General features: G+C 35.3%; 2 protein-coding genes across 2 annotated transcripts; one reads left to right on the plus strand and one right to left on the minus strand.

Moving 5' to 3' along the window:
• The first annotated feature begins 3533 nt into the window (after nt 1-3533).
• Nucleotides 3534-7243, plus strand: LOC141638435 (bifunctional UDP-glucose 4-epimerase and UDP-xylose 4-epimerase 1-like). Its single transcript, XM_074447846.1, has 9 exons — nt 3534-3898; nt 3998-4047; nt 4332-4467; nt 5444-5545; nt 5706-5933; nt 6019-6100; nt 6361-6443; nt 6543-6634; nt 6748-7243. Exons 1-9 carry the CDS (start codon nt 3704-3706, stop codon nt 6851-6853), a joined length of 1074 nt encoding a protein of 357 aa, XP_074303947.1. The 5' UTR covers nt 3534-3703; the 3' UTR covers nt 6854-7243.
• A 10481-nt stretch (nt 7244-17724) lies between these two features.
• LOC141638321 (uncharacterized) lies at nt 17725-18302 on the minus strand. Its single transcript, XM_074447725.1, has 2 exons — nt 17885-18302; nt 17725-17801 (listed from the first exon to the last, which is right to left on the minus strand). Exons 1-2 carry the CDS (start codon nt 18300-18302, stop codon nt 17725-17727), a joined length of 495 nt encoding a protein of 164 aa, XP_074303826.1.
• Between the last annotated feature and the right edge of the window lie 7119 nt (nt 18303-25421).

Below are 25421 nucleotides of genomic sequence, written 5' to 3' on the forward strand. Positions count from 1 at the left end.
AATGCGGACTCAGGTCGGACGTGAGCCGGGCATTTGGAAAATATGTTGTCCAAACCCTCTTTGTTAGCGGGTCGCGCGGGACGGGTCTGTCCCGTCCATGAACAGCTCTAATTTCAATAAATATATCAAATATTTGTTAAATCTTTCCCTTACTTAATTTTATCAAATCAACTTTTATATTAGTTTATTATATAAATTTATTAGAGTTATATATTTAAATAAATATGAAATATTATACTAATATATTATTTAAGAGCGATCATTATTATTCACTAACTAAAGTACAAATCTAATGTATTGTGAAATATTGTATCTGTCGGGAATTTTTATTTTATTTATCTCTTTATAGTTTTCATAACCCATTTCATTATCATTAATTTAGTTCATTCAAGTATAATATTGGATGTAATTAAACTTAATTTATTTATTATATTAAAAAAATATATACTTAGTGTACAAAAATACAATGACACACTAAAACAGGCTGTAGATGCATGAAAACGAGTACTAGGTTCATGAAACGTGTTACATACATGAAAATATTTATTAGATGCATGAAAATTAGTCAAATGTATTTCGCCTCAATTTCTGTCTAACTTATAATTTTTTACCAAGAAATATATTATCTAGACATTAAATTGTACGTCGAATCTAAATATGTCGTTATTTTAAAAATAAAGTTTCCTCTCAATTATTGGCTTTTGGCCAATTCTTGCAAAGGAAACTCCTGACGGAAAACTCGTTAGGAACCCGTGTTTTGAAAGTTCCTGACGGAATTTCCGTCAGGAAAGTAAAAAAAATATTGACTTTCTTAACGGTTTTCCGTCGGGACTTTTCTATCAATAATGGAGTTTTGCGCCTGGTTCGGGGAGGGGACATCGACGGGATTTCGTCGTAATATTGTATAGCTGACGGATAACGTCAGAAACCCGTCAGGCTGTGATGGCGTCATTGCTTTTTTCAACGCGCCAGTAACCTGTGACGGATTCTGGGGAATATCCGTCAGTTTTCCGCGTTACTTTTGTAGTGTATGGTTCTCACCGGATCCTAAATTTATATATGTACCCCTTATATATCTAAGATGCACTTAATGAGTTATAGGCGGAAATTAAGGCGAAATACATTCGACGTACAATTTAATAATATATTTACACATGACATCTAGAGCGTTATAATAATTTTTCGTAATAATACCTGATAATTTTTAATATTATAATAATAAAAAAAATTCGCCTCAATTTATTAAATATTTTTCGTTATAATAATATGACCTATAATGAATGTAAATTTCATATTAATTATATAAATTATAATTACAAATAATAAATACGATAGGTATATAAAATATTTAGTTTCTCATGGAATATTTGGAATGAGATTTGTGCTGAATGGGGAATGATGTGGGTATGTCCATTGGAAATTGATGACGCCTTTCTACTTTGGCATGGGGCACATCTAGCGGGTTTTGAGAAGCAAATTTGGGATACTTTTTTCATTGTCGTGGTCACTATTATTTGGGAGGTAAGGAATGCGGCCGTCTTCGAACTCAAAGACCCGTCCTGGTCTAGTATGCGGGATTTGGTGGTACTACGAGTCGGGTTGTGGAGCAAGGCTTGGAAGGAAAATATACCGTATTCTTTAGAAGAATGGTTGACCAATTGGAAAGCAATAAGATCGTGGAAGGAGAAGTGGAGGCCAAAAGGCAGATAGTTTATGATAGTTTTGATTATTTGTGTGTTGGTTGTCTGTTGCTTTATGGTGGTTTGTTGTTTTGAGACTGCTTTGTTGCTTGTTGTTCTTCTTGGACCCTACTCGCTGTAGGTCTTTTGGGTTTTACCCCTAATCAAAAAAAAAAAAAAATATTTAGTTTAATTTTTATCAAGTACATTTAACTAACCTAGTAATGTACATTGATCTAATACTGAAGGTACATTAAATATAAGTTAGAAGTACAATTAATAATGATTATATATACATATTGTTTTAACTCAGGTCTTAAGAAAGATAATATCAAAAGATATGCAAAATTGACAACAAGATGAATGTGTCATAGTGGTAATAGTAAGGGTATTCAAACCAAGAGGTTATGGGATCGATCCTCATCAAAGACATTTTTTGAGGTTAGTTAACTAGATCTAGTTAACAATTTAACTACAAATGTTAAATTACTAACCTAGCCTTAAACTAACTAATGGAGGTTAACTCTAGTTTGCCACGTGTCATCACGTAATTGGTTGTGTATGGAAAAATCATACACCTCGTGTATGTGTATCATCTTCCATCTTTTAGCATTTAAAATGGTCTTCTCACATAATACCAAAATGTGTTGTATACTTGTATGATTGTATCCATATCTTAAGTTTCCTTTTTCTTCAATTTTAAATTAAGCGGTATGCTCACATTTCTTATTAATAATAGAAGGAAGGTTCTGATCTATCAACCACCCCCATCATCAAACATTTAAACTTATCTATAATCTCATCATCAATACAACCTTTAGACAAATATTACTCCCTATAACACTTTTCCTTATCAACAATGAGTCATATTTTAACTTATACACTCCACACATACTAATATTAACCCTCTTTTTCTTCCCTTTTCCCTCCATTTTACCAAACTATACAACAATTAAATTAACAATCTTATCTTTATTAATTCAGAAGACAATACTCAATCCAGAACGTGTCACGTCATTAATACAACCTTTTTTTTTAAATTCATGTTATGGTGGGACCCGTTAGTGTGCAAAGTATTTTTTTCTTCAGAATTCCGCCAATACAAACATGCGACAAATTCCGTCTTAGAACAAATACTATGAAATAATACTATGGAATAATTTTATACATTCCGAATAAATGAAATTAATGGCATATAAGCGGTGTGAATTACAAATCGGAATAAATGAAACTAATTACAAATTATATAATTTACATAATTTTACAAAAAAATTGAATAACAATAAAATTACATAATTACGAGAAGGATTTATATTTAACTACGGGATTGAATTACATATAATGGGAATAAATTACAGGCATAATTATTTAAAACTAGATAGTACGATATATTTAAAAAAAAAATCATGACGGAGTATTTACTTACAGTTAAAAACTCGGTAACTTAACTACTAGCCGCGCACACCGAAAATGGTAGGTGACAATGATAGGCTACCGAGTAAATTTACTCTTCAACAAACGTCGAGAATGTTCATTTTCAGTTAGATAACTGATCTACATTAAACATGTAGATCACTGATATAGAACTATTAGATAATTATGATAGAAATGTAAAAATAAAATATTCATCAAAAAACATTCATACCGTCCTAAATACATACCCGTGCAATTTTGCACGGGTTTAAAACTAGTATCCTTTTATACCTCTTGTCCTTATCTAATATCTTCACTCTATTTTACATATTCAAAATGAAAACGTAAATTATTAACTGTATTCAGGAAAAAAGAAATTTAAACTATTAACCGAGGTGAAAGGAATATAAATAAAAACAATAAAAATAACAATATCCTTTTGTTTATAGTTTGTCCTTATCTAATCTCTTTACACTACTTGAGACAACAAGCACATGATCATATAAATAAGCATCATCCATGTTTCTTTAATCATACTTCTCCTTCTCACATTTTCCTCTGTTTTTCTTCTTCATTTTCTCTCTAAAAATTAATTAATTACAAAAGAAAAAATGGGTTCAGAACAAAGAAACATATTGGTAACTGGAGGTGCTGGTTTCATTGGAACACACTGTGTTCTTTTGTTGCTTAATGAAGGTTTTAGAGTTGTTATTATTGATAATCTTGATAATTCTTGTGAAGAAGCTGTTAATCGTGTCCGAAAATTAGTTGGTCCTCATAAATCCCGCAATCTTGATTTTCATTTGGTAATTTTTATCTAATTTCCTTTTTTTTTCTGAATTTTTATTGAAATTTATATTAAAATTTCTCTGTATTCTAATATTCGTCAATGTTTTTCTCTTCAGGGTGATCTTAGAAACAAAGAAGATATTGAGAAGCTGTTTTCTGAGTACACGTAATTTTCTTCATCTCTTTTTGTATTATCTTTTGGTAGATTTTGAGCGGTTTATAGGTAGTTCTGTCCATTGAACCCTGCTCATAAATTTTAAAATAATTACAAAGGCACAATCCATTAACCCGCCCCAAACCCGTTAACCCGCTTCTATGTGGGTCAAAAATTAAGCGTGATACATTATTTCTCTTCCATTATCTCAATGTAAGACGGTTTCACACGAGACTTCTAATAATTATTACGGAGCATATAATTTTAATTGAATTATATGGTTTTTCACGTAATAGATTTGATGCGGTGATACATTTTGCGGGGTTGAAGGCAGTGGGAGAAAGTGTTGCATATCCATTTCGTTATTTCGATAACAATTTGATCGGTTCAATCAATTTGTACCAAGTCATGGCAAAGTACAACTGTAAGAAGGTCTGTTTTTTTTTTCCTTTTTAATTTAATATACCATGTTGTAATTAATTTAGCTATGATTGAATATAATAGTTCTTATCTTATATGTTATGCGATAGACATGCGTAGGATATAAAAATAAAATGACCAATAAATTTTGTTTTGTTATAAAGTTGAAGTTTGTTAGTGCTTGACTATTTTTTTATATTGTCCTATTGATCTTCAATTATTCTCTATTGACTATAGGTTACTTGTTCAATTCATATTCGAACCACGGTACAAGATTCTTAAATCATTGTAATATTTTAGTGTTAGCCTACTCACAATAATCACAAATTCTAGAATAAGACGGTCCATTTTTTATAAAAAAAAATGTTAATTTAATGTTAATAAATGAGTTGTTTTTTTAATATAACGACCGTCTCATATTATTATTTTTTAATAAAAATTATGAAATATTTCTTTGTAACAAATGCAAATATCTTATTGTAATTTTTCATCACTTTTTAGATATCTTCGGTGTAAGTCTGCAAAGTTTAACTTTAAAAAGTCAGGGAACATCATATAATTATGGAGGGAGTATATAAAAATATTCATTTATTGATAGAAATAAACGAGTATTTAGTCGCTAAAATAATTGTCTTCGACTGTAAAAAAACTATTGTACTTATTCTATAATTTGTGTTGAACATGAGTTTTATTAGCTTACACAATACTAATTTTATTTCTATCAATAAATGAGCACGCCTCATTGTTCGTTCTCCAAGTTTCAAAGGTCGTAAGCAAATAAATATGGTTAGTAAGCGTTTGATTTAAAAATACGGTACCACGTGCAAAGTGGCAAATCTTTATTGTTTTTGTGATCAAGTGAAAGGAACTTTAATGATTCTTGCCACATTCATTTCTTGCTAGACAACGTAGTTTTGCCTGTATAGTTAGTTCATACTCCGTATTGGTTTGATAATAACCTTTGGATCGTATTGTATGGGTTGTGTAGTTGGTTTTTTCATCATCGGCGACAGTTTACGGGCAGCCAAAAGAAATTCCATGTGTAGAAGACTTTGAATTGAGGGCCTTGAATCCGTATGGCCGAACCAAGGTGATTAATCGTTTAAAACTCTTATACGTTATCTTCTCGTTCTGTTTTTTCAAATGTTTCCTTGCTTAGTTTTTAAAATTCAATAGTCATTTAAATTCAATAAGAGATTATTAAGTGGTTAACTCCTAAGCATGCATCTTATTCCGTATACAAATTCCAGCTTTACTTGGAGGAAATTGCTCGGGACATATCAAAAGCGGATAAAGAATGGAACATCATTCTTCTAAGGTATTTCAATCCTGTTGGAGCTCACGAGAGTGGGGAAATCGGTGAAGATCCCAAAGGTATTCCAAACAACCTTATGCCGTACATTGAACAAGTTGCTCTCGGGAGGCTACCTGAGCTTAATGTCTATGGCACTGACTATAACACACAGGATGGTACCGCGGTATGCAATTGTAATGTATTATTACTTGCCCTTATTCTCACGTCGTTTTATATTTTGCTAATCAGAACTTGTTAATCTTGGACAGGTTCGAGACTATATCCATGTGATGGACTTAGCAGATGGACATGTTGCTGCACTTAGGAAATTGTTCACAACAGAGAATATAGGTACTTAAGCCCTGCCTTATTTTTTAACTTCATACTATCGCAATATACTTAAGTTCGTTACTCTTAATCGACATTGGTGGCAACTGGTATCTACCATGGAGTATCTTTGCCAGTTTGCCACCCACGTTGATCTTTCGATGATTTTACCAGCTAATTTACTAACCATGTACGCTAAACTTTTTTTCATATTGATCGAATATTATTGTTTACTTTTGGTTGTGTTAACCTATTTATTGTACAAAATTTACACTCTTTCGTAGGTTGTACTGCTATAAATTTGGGAACGGGTTATGGTGCTTCAGTACTTGATATGGTCAAAGCATTTGAGAAGGCGTCTAATAAGGTACGGAATAGTTGAGTATTCCGTCTTCGCGTTTTTCTGACTCGTTAGCTAAATTAATGTGATTATTATAAAAGATAACATTTCTTGTTTCAAATCCAGACAATCCCTATTAAAAACTGTCCTAGGAGACCAGGAGATGCTGAAAAGGTTTTTGCTTCAACAGAGAAAGCCGCTAAAGAACTCGGTTGGAAGTAAGTTATCGCAATATATGATGCTAGATTATTACTCCATACATGACTTGAAAGAGGGTCAAACTTGAAAATGTGAATTGTTGAATTTATACGTGGTTTATACTGGATTGCAGGGCGAAATACAATATAGACGATATGTGTAGAGATCAATGGAAATGGGCGAGCAAGAATCCGATGGGTTATCGGAGCCGAAACTCCCCAAAATCAAATGGTGTCTAAGACTTGGTTATAGCTCGATCGTTGAAATAAAGTGTTGTATCCACCACATATTACCACTCTTACATTGTACACATTTCACGTGAAGAAGCCAAGTTAAAGTCCAACCCTACAAAAATGTTCATAGGTTGCCTAACGAAGTTTCAATGTTTCATATTTCCTGCAAAATTACAAACCCAAGTTCTTGGTAATAATTATAAGATCAATCAATGTTTCATGATTCTTGCGGTTTATATTTTAAGCAAGTCGACTCCGTATCGGTCCAATTGGGCTTCCGTATTAATCAATCGTACTTGCACCACGTGTGTGTGACTCTTAGCTGACTCACAATGTAATCTGATACGGGATGCATTTATAATTTTATATATACAAATGCAAAGTGTGTTGGAATAATCTCCCCCAACTTCTAATACTAAATGTTGAAATAAAGTATGTATGTTTCAATTGCAAATGCGTAAATGAATTATGTTTTATAAAATGGAACATACAATGCACTATAAGTTATGAGATTGTTTTAATTAAAACCATCAATGACTTGTTGGAGGTTTTTTGAAATTAGTGTAGTATAAATAGCTTGACGTAATAGCTTAGGAGATACACACAAAATATAGAGAGACAAATTACATTATATTGGTGAAAATATTTCTTGTTCTAAAGAGAGAAAACAGAGTGTTAAATATCTAGAGATAATAAGAGTGAGATAAAATTTGTAACGGAGTGATAATACTACTGTGTGATTGTACTCTAAGAACCTTGTAATTTCTTATTAGTGAATTAATTTGTCGAGAGAGCCGTGGTTTTTCCCTTAATTGAGAAGGGTTTCCACGTGAGAAATTGTGATGTCGTTTTTATTTGTTGTTACTTACGTTTGTTGTTTGTGTTCCATCTTAATATAATTGTTGGGTAAGACTCTTCGCACACCGGGTACCGGGTTTATTGGACGCTTCCCCAACAAAATGCACTAGCCAAATCCATGCCAAAATAAGAATCCGAAGATCGGGTTTGTGAAGAGTATGTTAATTAAATAGGATAAATTTCAAAGAATCGAGGGAGTATATAACATTCTCAGGGATGAGTATTTTAAGATCGGCAACAAAGCACAGTTAATTTAGATAAGAAATTTAACATTACATACTTGGGAGGGCAAAGATAACCATATCGTGGTAATTTGGGAATTGAGAATAAAACAGAAATATGAGAGTATTAATTTTCTTTCATTTAAAATATTATATCTGTATGACCTTTTATTTCAGGAGCGAAGATTTTAAAATCTCCAAATAAACAACTCTATATGTTAGAACATGCAAAGACCTAAACGGAAGAGAGACGTACCACTTGACAATACAAGGGAAATTTCATCCTAAAGCCAATTGGTAATAGAATAAGTAGTTTACTTGGTTATAAACTACACAAAATCTCATTGAAGATGGTACGTATCCGTCACTTTGAAGTGACAAAATTGATTCTAACACTATATAAAAAATGATTCTACAATAAAGTAACAAAATTGATTCTTATATGCAATAGTTTTATTATTTTGTGACTTCAACTAGTTCCTTCACAAATTATTGTTCACTTTTTTACTTTTTACAAGTAATATTTTAATTTTTCAATACAAAGGATCAAAGGGAAAATAATAATACTTTGTATATGTTGGAAACCAACATCCATGATTGATGAAGTGATTGTGATGATGTGATAATGATTTAATGTGGAGGAGGAAGAAGATGATTAACAGAATTGTATGCTTATGATTGAGAGAGAGAATTGATCTTTGTATTATGAAATCGTGTGTTTACAATATGTAAAATACAATGCCTTATATAGTGCTTGTCAACCGGCTTAGGGTATGACAGTTGTAACAAACTTTAACAGAAAACCAACTACCTTCTCAACTCTAGTCTAACTAACTTCCTCACTAATAAAGACATTGTTTGTTGCTTCTTTGACTTCCAGGAAATGAGGGATCCACCCAAGAATACTAAGAAACCACTGACAGATCTTCTGGTGTGCATACAGGCTGCCCAATCAGCATCACAATAGCCTTGCAGTGAATAATCTGAGCTGTTGTTGAGGAGAATACCTTGGGAAACATCTCTTGCAATATACCTGAGGACATGTAAACCTGCTTGCCAGTATGGCTCCCTTGGAGATGACATAAATTGGCTTAACAATTGTATAGAAAAAGCTATATCTGGTCTAGTATTGGTTAAGAAATTCAATTTACCAATTAGCTTCCTGTATTCAGCAGGATCATGGTAGAGCTCACCTACTTCAGTAGTTAGTCTTACATTAGGATCCAGTGGAGAATTGACAGTTCTACAATGTTCAACTTTAAATTCTTTCAGTAATTCTTGTGTATATTTCTTTTGTGTAATGGCTAAGCCATCTTTTGTTCGAATAAACTCCATGCCAAGGAAGTAATTAATGTTACCTAGGTCCTTGATTTTGAATGTGTGATCTAGAAATTGTTTTAGACTTGTCATTTCTTCAGTGTTATCTCCAGTAAGGAGAATATCATCAACATATACAGCAATAAAAGTAACCTTATCACCTGATTTTTTAGAAAATGAAGAATAGTCATTCAATGACTGCTTGTAACCTCTAGATCTCAGTGCCTGGCATAGCTTGGCATTCCACTGCCTTGAAGCTTGCTTAAGGCCATATAATGACTTCTGCAACTTACAAACAATGTTAGTACCAGAAACTTTTAAACCAGGGGGAACCTTCATGTAGACCTCCTGTAACGCCCCGTAAATTTCGGACCGTTAATATATCTCAGAAATAATTTATTAATCAAAATAAAAGTGATAATTAAGTATTTAATGTAAAAATAATTTAAAGAAATATAATTTTATTATATTTTGAAGAAAAGTATTTATTTTGATAGTTTTGAAATGTTTAAAAATAGTTTAAACCGTGTAAAATCTTTTATTTCGAAATAAGGGCGTATCGGGGGGAAAATGACAATTCGTTTGAACGTTGGGTAAACGAATTTGGAAAGGGGTCATGTGAATACTCAATTTTATTGTAATCTCGTGTTTAAAGACTTTGGACTTGACGGAATTTGCGTTTGACTTACGGATTTAATTATTATTGAAACGAGTCAAAACCGACTCGTTAAAAATCCCGACTAAAAATCCCGCACGTAATTTTTCCTCTTTTCTTCTCTCACGCACGGCTTCCCCTTCCCCTTTGTTCTTTCTTTTTCTGAAATTTTGATGTTCATCCTCTAAAAACACCAAAACCCCATTTTCATACACATTCAAGCTCAAAATCGTCATAAAATCTTCGTTTCTTGTCCGTTTTTCGCATAATTTACCTTTCCGGAATCCCCTCGCCGCGATCTACAACTTAGTATGTTCTAATTTCAGTTTTCATTAAGTTTTTTTAAGACTAATTTTCGGAAATTCGGTATTTGTGTTTAATTTTTGTGTTTTTATTGTTTAATTAGGTGAAGGATTGGAAGACGAGTTCGGGGACTCGTATATTGTAGAGGATAGCGGTTAGTTGTGGTTAGGGTTTCGGTTTTGAGGATTAATTGCTCATTTTCTAGCTTAAGGTAACATATTTCGAGCTACTCGACGGATTATCGTCACATGTTTTTGATTTTTGTATGTTTGGTGAATTTTTGTTTGGGTAGTAATTTTTCACATGTTAAACTTAGTTGCATGCAAGCTTAATTTGTGCCTTTTGGTAGTTTAAATTATTAAAGTTGAATTGGGGACGATTAATTAATTTTCAGACGGTCTTATAATGTATAAAAATGAAAAAAAAAAGAGAAGAAATGGTGCGGCGGGCCTGCAAAGAAACAGCCGGCAGCCACGGCAGCCCTGGCTGGTCTTGGGGTTGGCCCGGGTCGGTCCGTGCTTGTTTCGCGGGTTTTAAATACGAGTCTTGGTCTTTTCGGGCTAATTAATATTAAAATACAATAAGTAACAAAAGGGGTAGTAATTTGAGTTGAATCATTCTAGTAATAAAAAAAATATGTTAACGGTAAAATTGTGCTTATATTAATAGTTATCACATGTTAGGGTAGTTTACAAAAGGAAATTGTAATTAATAGGCTCAAAATGAATTTTATAGCTATAATTGTAATGTTTTGTTGATTGTGCCGAAAACTGAGCCTTAGTCCCTTTGACTGATGCGATGTCAGTTAATTGAGTGATTGGTCAGCCGCAATTTGACCCGTACCTGTCGCAGGGCTGGGGTTGCGGGTAAAAATTCGGTTGAATGAATTAGATAATCGGCCTTTTTCTTGTTTTAGGCCATTTATTATATCTCTATTTCACATGTGTAATTAGTTGAATTTAAATAGTTTCTTATTTAGTTAGTTGAATTTAAATAGCTTCTTATTTTGTAGTAATGGCCCTAGTTTCCCCTAAAGCCTTTTATATTGTTATAATTGCTAGGATTGGAAATTAGTATTGAATTCTTGTTGAGGAACTGTTGGGATTGTATCTTTGTAAATAGACATTTATATAGCTTTCACATGATAGAATGTTAGAATTTATGTTGGTAAGTAGGACTTTTTGCCCTCTTAAGGTTAAGTGGGTGTCTTACTTGACTTGTGTGGTGAGTCTTGGGTGGTGTGGGCTAAAATATTCAAGCTGGGACTAGCTGTGACTAGGTCCTAGGTGAGTATTTCGGCCTTCATCATAGATAGGTCTTTATAGTCTCTGACGAGTATATGTTCACTGCTTGATAGCCTTTGTGTTCCTGACTAGTGGATGTTTATCCAAGTTGGGGCATGACCTCAGGTACTAATTTTGATAGTATGGGGTCGACTTAAGTACTAGCCGACCCTTCGGTGGTGTCCTTAGGGTACTCACTTCACTTTGTTTTAAAAAAGTTGTGAGTCTTGGGTGCGGTGGTGTGTATCCGCATGTCTAGGTCTGCGCAGATTTTAGGCTAGGGTTGTGTTGTCTCTTGGCCATGTTTTCTTAATAGTAACCGCTGAGCCAAGATACCGGTTCGATTACCTTCCCTACCTCGTGGTATAGACTTGAGTTACAAAGTGACTATTGACCGTACTAAGAACTTATGCCTGTCTTTAATATATTGCCCTTTCTTGTTTGATGATTCTATGAATCATAGAAGGTGAGATGCAAGCCGGCTATGGTTGATAGAGTTTGGATTACAATTTGTTATATGATTCACATGATAGTTAGTTGGGTCAGTTTAGGGGTCATTTGTTAGAATACATGATAAGTAAATGGTTTATCAAATTGTTTACATGTTACACTACATGTTACATTAATTTTGACGATTCGTGGCTGGGAGGACTCGAAGTTACTCCCCACCGAATTGTGGCTTTCGTGTTTGTATAAAATGCGATTGTGAGTTGTTGATGCTTAGTTGGGGTCACAGACGGCTAGTGAGCAAGGAACCTTGGACCTAGTTTTGGCTATTCTATTAGTAACCTTTTACACTTTTGGTTTATATATTATTTGAAGGGACATATGTCTCCCTTTCTATTTTTGGTTTGTATCCATATATTTCCGCGTCTTTGGTTATAAATATAAGTTAGTTTATCAGCTGTTGCAGGGTTATGACACTCTTCTTGAGTTGGAATTGGTTGTGAATGGTTTAGTTAGAAAAATTTTTGAAATTGCAGGTTTTTGGACTAGTTGAACCATTTACAAACATATCCTACCAGTTTTTCTGTAGAATTTACGTATATATTTAAGGCTAGAATTAAGGGTGTCACACCTCCTCATCCAGGTCTCCACGAAGGAAAGCATTGTTTACATCTAGTTGGGTCATGTGCCATCTTCTCTTAACTGCAACAGCCAATAAGGTCCTAATTGTAGTCATCTTAACTACAGGTGAGAAAGTCTCAGTATAGTGTATACCTTCTTTTTGTGTATAACTTTTAACAACTAAGCGGCTTTATACCTTTCAATGCTCCCATCAGACTTGTGTTTTACTTTAAAAACCCATTTACAAGAGATAGACTTCTTTCCTTTAGGCAATTGAACAAGAGACCAAGTTTTATTGGCTTCTAAAGCGTTGAACTCTCTCGCTATAGCATTCTGCCATTCTGGATAAACAGATGCCTCTTCATAAGTTTTAGGTTCTTGTATAGGGATAATAACAGCAGAATCCTCAACATAATTTGCAGAGAGACACACTGACTCTACACAATCATTGTTTGTACATAAAGATGTCAAGGTGTTTGAACAATAATCACTGTGTGCAAAATTGCAAGGCCTGGTGTGTCTGTTATGAACATAGTCTTTTAAATATGATGGGGTCCTTCTTTGTCTAGTAGACTGTCTTGGTTCTAAGACATTAGGAGTAGTGGTTCTGGATCTATTAGTAACACCAGTATTTGTTGCAGTACTTGTATCAGGTATAGTAGTATGATCTTTATTATCATTATGATCAGTATGTTGCCCAGAAACCACAGTAGCATTATTATCATTAACAGGTACAGGAATATGTGATATGGCAGTACCTTGTTGTGGACAGCGGGGGGCCCACGGGGCGCTTGGGAGGAAGAGAACAAGCGTTTGCATTTTTGTTGGAGTCGCCACCAATTTTTATGGGAAATTGGAACCGTTCGAACGCCTCGTGTCATGTCAAGACACAAAGTAGTGACATGAACACTAAGAAATCGTTACCCTTAGCATTCTATGTCTAGAATGACTCTCGTGGATGCCAATGAACACGGATGTTCACAGAGATCTGGAGTAAGGGGCGAGGGTACGTATTAAGAAGCTCTTTTGATCGAACACCTAATCCCGCCCGCCTCGATAGCGGCCTCTACTAATGATTAGGGACATCATCTATACTCGATATATCGTCGATTATATGCATGCAATGCAACATCCAAGTTTTAATCCTAGCATGTGAAGAATTAGGCTAAGTCGGTTGACACGTAATTAGCAAACAATTAATGTCGAGGTAGAATTTAATGCTCAATTACATGTGAAAACATACAAATGATACAAGAAATATGACAAAGAAAATAATGAAAATTACAATAATGAAAATTACAATAATTACAATGGGTTAGGCGATTTATGTCGAAAATACCTTTAAAACGGAAAATTTGAGAAAGAACGAATAAAAGAATTAACGAAGGAGTCAGAAGGTGATAATACGAATAATAGTTGATTATACGTAAGCTAATTAAACTAGGTCAGGCAACAGCGGAGTTCAGAGACAGAAATCATCCTGGAAGAGGCGCAGCAGGACTGCGCCCTCTGGAAGAGGCGCAGCAGTTGCTGCGTCTGTTCCAAGGGTGAGTTCTGGTTGTGAAGTCGGAACTGCAAATCGTTAATGTTCGTTGGTTAATTTAATGATTGATAAATATACTTACTCGGATGGAAGTGATTAACAGGTTATTTGCACATGATTAATGGTCATAAAAGCGATAAAACATGGATGAGACGGATGCAAACGAATTATTTACATGAACGAATGATTGATTAGTGACATGGGTGAACGAAATAAACTAAACATGACGAATTAATGACAAATTAACGACGAATATCATGAATAACAGATGGAAAATATATCAAAGATCGAATTCCAGAAACTCGATATCAAAGAATCGAATTTCTACAACCCGGATTGAGTTTAATGACAAAAACCCGCAAATATGAGATTATAAGGGATTTAAGTTGAATTTAATGACGAATTGCACGTGTTAAGGATGATAATTGATATACATATGAAATTATTGTGATTGTAACAAAGAATTAACAAGAAAACAAACGAAACAAATAAAAGACGAACGAATTACTGAGGACGAAGGAAGAAGAAAGGAAGCAGGAACTGCGGCAGCCTCACGAAGAAGCGCAGCAGGAACTGCGCTCCTTCGAAGAGGCGCAGCAGTTGCTGCGTCCTTTCTCGACGGTTTGTCTTCTGGAAATTCGTAAAAAAGGGTTTTAAAGCACGGTTTTAGAAATCGGTTTTAAGGAGGTATTTTCGACATAAACCTTACAATAGTGGTGATACAAAAGATAAATAACAATAAATAAAAGAGAGATTTACACCCTCAGACTTACATGTTTGACGAAACGAGAAAGACTAAGTTATCGATTAGCGATGCTCGACTCGAACTATAATGCAAATACGAAAGTGCCCTCGTAAGAGGAAAACGATTAAGTTAATTAAGTTGATTGATGTGGAGTTGGTCAAATTGGTCGGTCATGCAAACGAGGCTGGTACTCAGAAGAATCCGAGCTTACGTGGTCGAATGTTCAAGCACGTAGACGCCAAAAAGTAAGAACAAAGATCTAGAATGCAAAGGGAGAAGAGAAGGGCAGACACTCGCGTGAGAAATATGAGGAGCGAAGGCTCCTATTTATACTAATCACGTGAAGGAATTAGGGTTTCAGAGAGTCTTTGGAAGTGAATCTCGGAAAGATATGAAAAAGATACGAAAATTACGCAGAAAAGGACCTGGGAAGAGGCGCAGCAGTCACTGCGTCTCTTGGAAGAGGTGCAGCACCTGCTGCGTCTATTCCCAAGGGGTTTCCTCCTGCGGAAGAAAGATTTCCGTGTTTGAGTTATAGAAGGACGGAATAATTCGGTTTTCCTTAATATCTTATGTGAATATTACGGGAAATTGTTTACCAAAGGATAAAGATTGTGAAATATGGAATAGAAATATCTGGAACATTCCAGAACATTCTGACTCGGGATTTAACGGTTATCAGAAAATGAAGACGGTTTTAGGCCCGGACTCCAAATGTACTCTAATTACTGTCAAAACGACCGTATCGGCACGTAGATGACAACTAAGAGGTAGACATTAGTATTTGAGCAATCACTTGACGATAAACTTACGAACTGTCACAAATCGTTCCGCGTAGCAAACATGCGGCTCAATCATCACCGGGTGGTTTGCGGGAGGTGCAGAAATGAGGTGTCTACACTTGTACATAAGGAAATATAGTTTCATGGAATATAACATCCCTAGACTCTATGATAGCATGATTATCAAGATTTAGCAATTTATACGCTTTCTTCCCAAAGGGATAACCTAAGAAAACACAAGTGGTAGCTCTAGGAGAAAATTTGTCTCTTCCTGGCTTAGGTGTAGATGCATAAACAAGACACCCAAAAGGTCTCATATGAGAAAGATCAGGCAATTTACCAAAAAGAATTTGATAAGGGGATAAATTTTGTAAAACTTTAGAAGGTAATCTATTTATGATGTAAGTAGCAATCAAAACACAGTCTCCCCAATACTTAGTAGGCAAGTTTGCCTGAAATTTTAGAGCTCTTGCTGTTTCCAAAAGATGCTTGTGTTTTCTCTCCACTGTGCCATTCTGTTGTGGGGTATGAAAACATGATTTTTGATGAATTATACCATTATTAGTAAGAAACTGTGATGTAGAATGACTAGTGCCTAATTCAAATGCATTATCTGATCTCATAATTTTAACTTTCTTGCCAAATTGTGTATCAACCATTTTAATGAAAGTCTTAATAAAATCAAAAGCATTACTCTTGCAACTTAGCAAGTGAGTCCAAGTGCACCTTGTGAAATCATCTACAATAGTAAGAAAATACTTATAACCATTGTATGTAGTAGTATGATAGGGATCCCAAAGATCAATATGAAGCAATTCAAAAGCACTTTGTGAAGAAGATGAACTAGATACAAATGACAATCTATGTTGTCTAGCTTTGGCACAAGTGGAACAAGAAAGCAACTCAATCTCATTATTAGAATTGACATTACAAATCTGGAGTTGTTTCATTTTATACAATGGCAGATGACCCAATCTTTGATGTCAAACCTTAAAAGAAACATTACTATGTACAGAATTGGAATTACTAGCAGAATTCAAATGTAAACTCTTATTCAAATGAGCATTGTTCTCAGCCTGAGTTTTATTAGCAGCAATAGCAGAATTTAGCAGATAAAGATCATGGTAATTCCTACCAAGGATCAAGGGCCTCTTGGAACAATCCTGCAAATAACAAATGGTAGGGGTAAAAGTTACTGTGGATCCTAGGTGCTTACTTAGTTTGCTTATGGACAAAAGATTATATTGAAAACATGGCACATAAAGCACATCTTTCAGGCAGATATCAGGTGTCACTTGCACATCACCAACAACATCAATTTTCACAATATTTCCATTAGGCAAAGAAACTGAATGACACACAGACAATTTTCTAAACACAGCAAAAAGATCTTTATTGGGGCTCATGTGGTCACTTTCTCCTGTATCCAGGATCCAAACACTAGAACATGAATTAAAAGGAGAAAGATATGTTGTACCTGCAAAATTTGCAGAGGAAGTAGTAGCACCAGACTGCATTGAAGAAGTATTAGAAAAATCTTGACCTGGATTACCAGTGCTATCAGTCATACCAGCTCCTTGAAGTAAATCAGCAGGAATATTCCCATGATCATTAAAAGCATTGGCAGCAAATCTCCTGTTCCCTGTTTATCAGATGATGACAGTTCTCTATCTTATGGCCTGGCTTCTTACAGTAGTTGCAGAACCAAACTTGTTGTTGAGCTGGTTGCTGTACAAATTGATGCACTGATGGATCCTCAATCACAACAGCCTTGCCTTTATAATTCCCATTTACAGTGGTGTGATTGAAACTTCCAGAACTTTGATTTCCAAAATTTCCAGACCTATACTTGTTCCCTTGATTTCTATTATTCTGAAAATTTCCACCAGGCTTGTAATTATTTGTTTTCTGAAAGTTTCCATGATAATTGTTCTTGTAAACATTGTTCTTGGCATATAATGCAGCAGAATCAAACTGAATTTGTCCATTGTTATGGATGTCTCTTTGACCTTCTTCTTGTAGCAAATTATTGTAAATGAAAGAAATCTTAGGCAAAGGATTTTGCATAAGAATAGTGCCTCTAACAACTTCATAGGAATCATTCAATCCCACCAAAAACTGCACAATCCTTTGATCTTCTTGAAACTTGACTTGTTTTTCCCGTGAACCACAAGAGCATCTGCAGGAACACATAGGATTCATGTTCATTCCATCAATCTCATCCCATATTGCTTTCATTTTGGTAAAATATACAAAGAATACTATCATTTCCTCGATCGAAATCATTGAGTTTCTTGTGAACACCATATAACCGAGCACCATTTGATCGACCAAATCTTTCCTCCAACTCTCTCCAAGCAATCTCAAGCAGAGAATCGCATAAGATGGACTTCGCAATATCAAGAGACACTGAGTTCAGAATCCAACTGAAAACAATGTCATTACAGCGTTGCCAGTTCTTTGCTGTTGATGCAGTTGCAGCAGGCTTGGGAATTGAACCATCTATAAACCCAATCTTATTCTTTGCGGATAGTGCAATCAAGATAGCCCTTTTCCATCCTCCATATCCGTAACCTTCAAAAACTACTACCCACGAGTTTAACTCCTGGAATATCGAGTGATGAATGTACAAAGGATCATCCATACCAATAGTTGAGGAACTTACTTCTTGATCACCCATTTTTCTGATGATTATGTGTTTTCTTGATTAAAAACAAATGAAAGTAAAGAAAAGAATAAAAGAAATACAAATTGAAGCGAGAAAAGAAAATCAACGTAAGCAAGTAAGATAAATGGCGAAAACAGCTCAAATAGAAACTGCTCGATACCATGTTAGAAACCAACATGGATCATGATTGATGAAGTGATTGTGATGATGTGATGATGATTTAATGTGGAGGAGGAAGAAGATGATTAACAGAATTGTATGCTTATGATTGAGAGAGAGAATTGATCTTTGTATTATGAAATCGTGTGTTTACAATATGTGAAATACAATGCCTTATATAGTGCTTGTCAACCGACTTAGGGTATGACAGTTGTAACAAACTTTAACAGAAAACTAACTACCTTCTCAACTCTAGTCTAACTAACTTCCTAACTAATATTGAAAATATCAATCTCCAACAGTATAACCTTTTTAAGAAACGTGTGAATAGTTATAGTAAATACGACTATATCCTAAAAAATACTAGTGCAACAATTGACAATTTGGTAATTGGTGTATAGGTTTGGATAGATTTAAGCTAAAAATAAACAATAAGTATTGCTTGTGACGGGTCGGATCTTGCGACGGGTATTTTGTGAGTGGAAATGGGTAGAGGGGACAAGGTGGGCACCCACCCCATGTGCTCCTTCTCTCACCTCCTATGGGTTTTTTGAGACAATAATACAGATCTCTTGTTGTTTGTGACGGATCCTCCGTCACAAATACTCCCTCCCATCCGCACAAAGGTTCTGATTCTTTTTTTTAAGACTATTCGTAGAGGAATCTTTGATATTATTCTTAATCTATAAGACAAAATATAGTCGTGTGAGATCTTGTTTGATTTATATCATGAATGCTTTATAAGAATATCAAATTTTTATAATTTTTAATAATGTGTAATTAAAGATATACGCGTTACAAAACGCGTCATAAATCCTCCGATAAAGAATCAGAACCTTTGGTCTGGATGGGAGGGAGTAAGAATTTGTGAAAAATAAAAACCAGTTTGGATAGATGGTGCCTTTACTCAACTAGCTGTCTGATTGATGTGTATCCCGCATTATCATTATCATCTTATCTAGAGCAACATTCAAAGCCCATTGCATCATCCACTTTAGATGCCCACATAGTATTATATATCCACCAAACTTGTCGTTTTTTTAATTGGGTTACTGTCTCAATCGGGCCTTGATTAGTGGTTCGCAAGTTCACGTTTGAGACAACATTATTCATCCTAATCATAAGATGAGTCAAAAGCAACAAGTTTATCTTATATACATAAGTAAAATAATACTTAACACGTTTTATTGTAAAAATGGATATGATCAGTCTGAAGGAAGACTTATTGGCTGTTATTTGGGTCATGTAAGCAAATAAGAGGAACTTTAAGTTATTCAAAATATCAAAATATCAAAATATTAAAATAAAGGTTAGGTTAGGGTAGCCAATAAAAAGCATGCTTAATGTTGTAATCAAATAAAAAAAAATATTGAGACCAAAGATGCTTGTTCACTTTCTTAGTTTCTTAATAGGATTTTTTTGTCAGAAACTACCTTTTATTTAGGGTCATTTGTGAACAACTACCTTTTATTTTATTTTTGGCTTTCAACTACCTTTCATTTCTTCATTTTGCGAAAGACTACCAAAAATCCACTTCCGGCGAAAAAAAAGTCAACTTTCCGGCGTTGACTTGCTCTTTTCTTCCTTTTTCACACATATAACCCATATTTCTCCCTTTGTTCACCCAACAAAATCCGAAAAAGCTCCTCTTTATGCCCAACACCTTATCAAAAGTTTGTTCAAAGCAATATCAACGCATAACCATTATTCAACCAGCTCAATCACCATCTTCATCTCCGTCGTCACCTTTACTATCACTTTCCCCTTCACCCTTACATTTTAACAACCTTGACTACTCATGATTCATCAACCTATTGTCCATCTAAGTCATATTAAAGTACCTTCTTTCTCTCTTCATGATAAGAAGATGGGTATATGAAAACTAATGAGCTAGTAGCACACAAGTTATCCTAAGTAGGGGTGGGCATAATCCGGTCCGGGCCGGAAAAATGGACCGGTCCGGACCGGAATCGAGTGTTTCATCCATGGATGATTGTTGAATTTCAACTTTTCGGCCATGGACAAGTGTTTTTTTATACGTATTTTTTAGTCTTAAAAAATATATATGTAATTCTCTTCATAAGTTATGTGTTCTTGATCCAACTTTTTTTCTTCAAAATGCTCCACTATACAACTCTACATTCTGACAAAAATGCTCCACCCACATTACCACATTTCATATCACAGTACACATCTCTACCCTTTTCACACACTTCCATCACATAGAACCTCCTACGTTTCTCATTATCGTCACATATGCACCTTAACTCCATCACAAATTCACCATACACGATTCTAACGTAGCTATCGTACCGATACTAACTTCAACAAAGACTCAACCACAAATAATTCTCACATAATCACCATACACATTGCCTTGGACTTTCCCGGACCGGATTTTTGTAATCCGGTCCGGTCCCGGTCCGTGAACTTTGCCTATTCCGGTTCCGGTCCGGTTTTGGACCGGTGCCCAGCCCTAATCCTAAGAGTAAATCCATAATTATTTTCGAATAGTTAACATTAGGAGTTAATTTTGCGAACGAGGGTTGATTTTCATCGACGACGTTTTAGTAACTATCGACGACGTTTTCATTTCAAAAGACAATAATGTCCCTTGCACAATGACATTACTTCTCTCTCTACACTATTTTCTCTCAAATTCTAGTAAAACCAACTATTTTTTTTTTTAAAAAAAAACAACTTAAGACCATCGATTAGCATGACGGAACCCGAACCATGGACGAAAAGTTGAAATTTAACAATGGCATTTAACAATTGGCAATTAAAGGCATTAAACATGATTAAAAAAAAATCGGCAATAGGCATTAAACACGGTTAAAAAAAATGAACGAACCATGGCCGAAAAGTTGAAATTCAACAATCATCCATGGATGAAACATTGAGATTTTAACATTTAACCATGGAAAAACGTTGAATTTTAACATTCGACCATGGACCAAACCTCAAATATGAACGTTTGTCCATGGGAAAAAATTGAAATTCAACTTTGCCCCATGGTTAAACGTTGATTTCCAACGTTTGGCCCATGGGTGAAACATACGTCCAACAATGCTTACACATGAACATGTGTTCTTGGTTACTCAATTACAGCATACGTTCAAATTGGCAAATTTACAAGTGTTTTTTTATACGTATTTTTTAGTCTTAAAAAATATGTACGTAATTCTCTTCATAAGTTATGTGTTCTTGATCCAACTTTTTTTCTTCAAAATGCTCCACTATACAACTCTACATTCTGACAAAAAATAAGTTTTTGTATTGGAAAAATTAGACATATATGTTTTTATATGTCTATTCCTGTGAAGAAACCCAAAGTTCCCACATGTGAGGGTTGTCCCACATTGATAAAAGAGGAGAAGAATTACCACCTTATAAGGCAAGGGGCTACTCCTTCTATCGCCAATTGGTTTTAGAGTGGAACCCTCTTGGGCCTACGTTGTGGACTCTTTCTCCTCCGTTTGGGTGCGGTCCAGGCCCGTTGTTGAATTTAACAATTCCATACTATACAAGTAGAATAAATTCATGGACCATGGTGTCTGGACGGCGGTCAGAGGGCTGGTGGTGGTTGGTGGGCCGGCTAGGGGGTGGTGGCGGTGGAAGGTGAAGGTGGGTTGTGTTTTAGTTGAATTAGAGAGAAAATGGCAAGTTTGTGAGATAGTGATAGTGAGAGAGTGAGGGGCAGTGTCGTCTTTTTTTTTTTGTAAAACGTCGTCGATAGTTACTAAAATGTCGTCGATGTTTTACAATTGGGAATATCGATGATGCTTTTGTTTCAGCGATTAGGACTTTGATTCGGGTAAGAGATAGACAAATTGGGGTGATTAATGTTGGGTTTAATCAAATCTTTATCATCAATTATTAGGGCTATGAAGTAAAGAGTAAGATTCAACATGAAATGATAATTCAACGCCGGAAAGTTGACTTTTTTTTCGTCGAAAGTGAATTTTTGGTAGTCTTTCGCAAAATGAAGAAATGAAAGGTAGTTGAAAGCCAAAAATAAAATGAAAGGTAGTTGTTCACAAATGACCCTAAATAAAAGGTAGTTTCTGACAAAAACCCTTCTTAATAATCTACTTCATTTTCCGAAAAAAATGAAGCTCTGCACTTTTTTGAGTTACATTTGTACTATGTACTCCTATTTTAGCACTAGTATTAATAGACATTTCACCATTAGTGGTTAAACATGCAGGACTGGTTCTAAAGGTAGTCTAGAGGGACAATGGCCTGAAAAGGGCACATTCTTCTAGATTTTAAAATAATAATGGTAGAAAAAGAAAAAAAAATCTAATTTACCAAGAACAAAGCAACTGTTTTCTAATTTCTCACCTACTCTTTCTCTCCTCTTTTTTTTCCAAGACCCAAATTCCCGACTTTTTCTTCTTTAGTTAGAAATTAGAATCACATCTTCTAATTCCCAAACAACGGAATCTTAATTTCAACGGTTAAGTGTTAAGGTATATGAGTATATGACCATTGATTTGGCCTCAATAGTAAGTGATAACCTTAAAGTTTTAGTTAAGATGATTTTCTAATATGTAGTTAAAGCCTCCTGCTCTTGATAAAAGTTTTAACGCCTCAAGAGTTAATCCTTTTTCGATAACACCACCCACCACCCTTACTCCATCTTCTGCAACCTCAAGAATTGCAGTAAACCTACTAGTAATATTATGGTCACAATGTAATACTACGGATTTATGAGTCTCTGGGTACTCTATCGAGTAGGCCTTACTCTGTCGAGTAAGGGTGAGTTGCAGTTTAAAATAGTTTCTGACTTGTTGGGTACTCGATCGAGTAACGCTGATACTCGATCGAGTAACGCTGATACTCGATCGAGTAAGGGGGCACTCGATCGAGTACCTCAGCTACTCGATCGAGTAGCCGGTTTACGGGGGATGATTTGTCGGGTTTTGTTAATAATGCGATTAAGTATATAATAACTTCCGTCACTTTTCTTTAAACACTTTTAAAACCTAATTACTTTCAAAGAGAGAAATCAAACTACGTTCTTCGCATCAATCGCATTGTTGGCAAATCCCGGAGCTTGTAAGGTCGGATTTTACCTTTCTTTATACCGTTGTAATCCTTGCGTCGAGGGTAAGATCTATGTACCGTTTTTATAGTATTTCGTTAAAAGTTGGTTAAACCCTATTTGTAACACCCCCATACTCCAAGTGCCTTACCAGGACCACCCAGGTATAAGGATGTTACCATCTCGGTTACCCGAGGCAATGATAATCAAATAAACAATAGAGAAACAACGTTTAAATACAAATACTTAGTGAAAGGTTACAATCTCGAAACCAAAACCAAAAGTACAAATACTGTGGGTTAATATCCGTATACTACCCTTTAATTGCAGGACTATAACGTAAATTTAAACATGTGATTATTGTCATAAAACATAAATACAATAGAAACGATAAGGAACAAGAAATAAACCTCGGGTCCTTTGATGCACGGCGTAAAGAACAGAAATCAAACCAGATTCCCTCCTAATTGTTGCACCCAAGACCTTGTCCGAGATATGCCCTTGTGCTAGATGGTGTTCTCCGATTGCCTTGCAATATTGGGAGAACTGATGTGAGGTTTTTTGAGATGAGAGATCTCAGTTTTTCAGAGGAGAAATGTTCTTCCAAACCCTAATAATTTTTGGCAAAATGAATTAGGTTAGACAAGAGGAGAAAACTCTCCTTTTGTCTATGTGAGGCTCGGCCAAACCGAGTGAGAGGAGAGCTCGCGGGCTTTTTAATTTCCTCTTCACTTAAGCTCGCGGTCCGGTCCAAAACTCGCTAAGTGTATATGACGCGGTCTGATTATAAACTGTTATCGGTTATCGGAAATTAAGGCATCAGCTAATAATACGGGTTAGCTGAATTATTAATACGTGTCCGACAAAAACAGTATTGTATAATTATGTTCAATATACATTTAATTAAATATAAATCGTTTATATTTAATTTTACGAATTAACTGGTTAATTCGCCTTAGCCCATGATATTTAATCCGTATTAAATATAATATCTCAACATCACATATTTGACTAATTACTAGTCAAATAACTCGGACTAACTGGTTAGTCAATTTTGGCATCTACATGACAGTATTTTCATACCGTCACGTCTCTCAAACGTATCCTATAGGTGTGACTTTTAGGGACCAGTTGATCACCGCCATCTGTATGACAATAACGTCAAACTTATCTAGCAAGCCAACCGTTATTGATAAACGTGGATCAACTGATAATAATACCAAAGTATGCCCTTTGATCCTTTTAGAGGTTTATAAGTCCTTGCACTAACTGTTAAGGACACCAACCCCAACAAATACATGTTCTTAAACTGACTGTTTACTGATCCAACTGAAATGTTATGAAAACTACTAAGCTACAGCGGAAGACTTCTATCATCGTATCGTGGCACATCCCAGCTATCCCAGTACTCATCTCATACCTGTTCAATATCTGCTCACCATCCCCGAATGGATCACCGCAGGTTTACAAAACAATAATCGGGTCAAGATACTATTTACATAAATTATATAACCAACGGAACAGAAGACAACACAGCTCATACAATCATACACAATCATCCACTCCACTCCATCTCCGTCACCGACTGTCCACTGGACCATCCCTGACAGTGGGGGACCGCAGCCGTTCCCACCTAAGCCCCGCGCATCATACCGAGCGATAACCTTGTCCCATTAATGTGCACATACCCTCCCGTGGCGGGTTCCACGGAGGGCAAAACTAGGGCGTGAAGCCACTCCCGCAAGTGACTCCACTCAGCCGAGAACGCATCTCGAGAACCAGAGACAAACAATCACATTCATCAACAACAATCAATCAACAACCGTCACGAAATCAATCAATAAGCACTAATTACAGCACAATCACCACACATTATGTGACTAATACTGAGTAGGAAAACCCCACCTGGAAAGCACAACAAT

This window comes from Silene latifolia, unplaced genomic scaffold, assembly GCF_048544455.1.
Source record: "Silene latifolia isolate original U9 population unplaced genomic scaffold, ASM4854445v1 scaffold_20.1, whole genome shotgun sequence".
Taxonomy (NCBI): Eukaryota; Viridiplantae; Streptophyta; class Magnoliopsida; order Caryophyllales; family Caryophyllaceae; genus Silene; species Silene latifolia.

What these genes read in the sequence shown, in the direction of transcription:
- LOC141638435 (XM_074447846.1), top strand. Translation starts at nt 3,704, where the DNA reads ATGGGTTCAGAACAAAGAAACATATTGGTAACTGGAGGTGCTGGTTTC. An exon ending in AAGCTGTTTTCTGAGTACAC is followed by an intron (nt 4,048 to 4,331) that starts GTAATTTTCTTC and finishes TTCACGTAATAG; the next exon opens with ATTTGATGCGGTGATACATT. An exon ending in CAAAGTACAACTGTAAGAAG is followed by an intron (nt 4,468 to 5,443) that starts GTCTGTTTTTTT and finishes TGGGTTGTGTAG; the next exon opens with TTGGTTTTTTCATCATCGGC.
- LOC141638321 (XM_074447725.1), bottom strand. Translation starts at nt 18,302, where the DNA reads ATGGGTGATCAAGAAGTAAGTTCCTCAACTATTGGTATGGATGATCCT. An exon ending in TTTCGATCGAGGAAATGATA is followed by an intron (nt 17,802 to 17,884) that starts GTATTCTTTGTA and finishes GTGTTCCTGCAG; the next exon opens with ATGCTCTTGTGGTTCACGGG.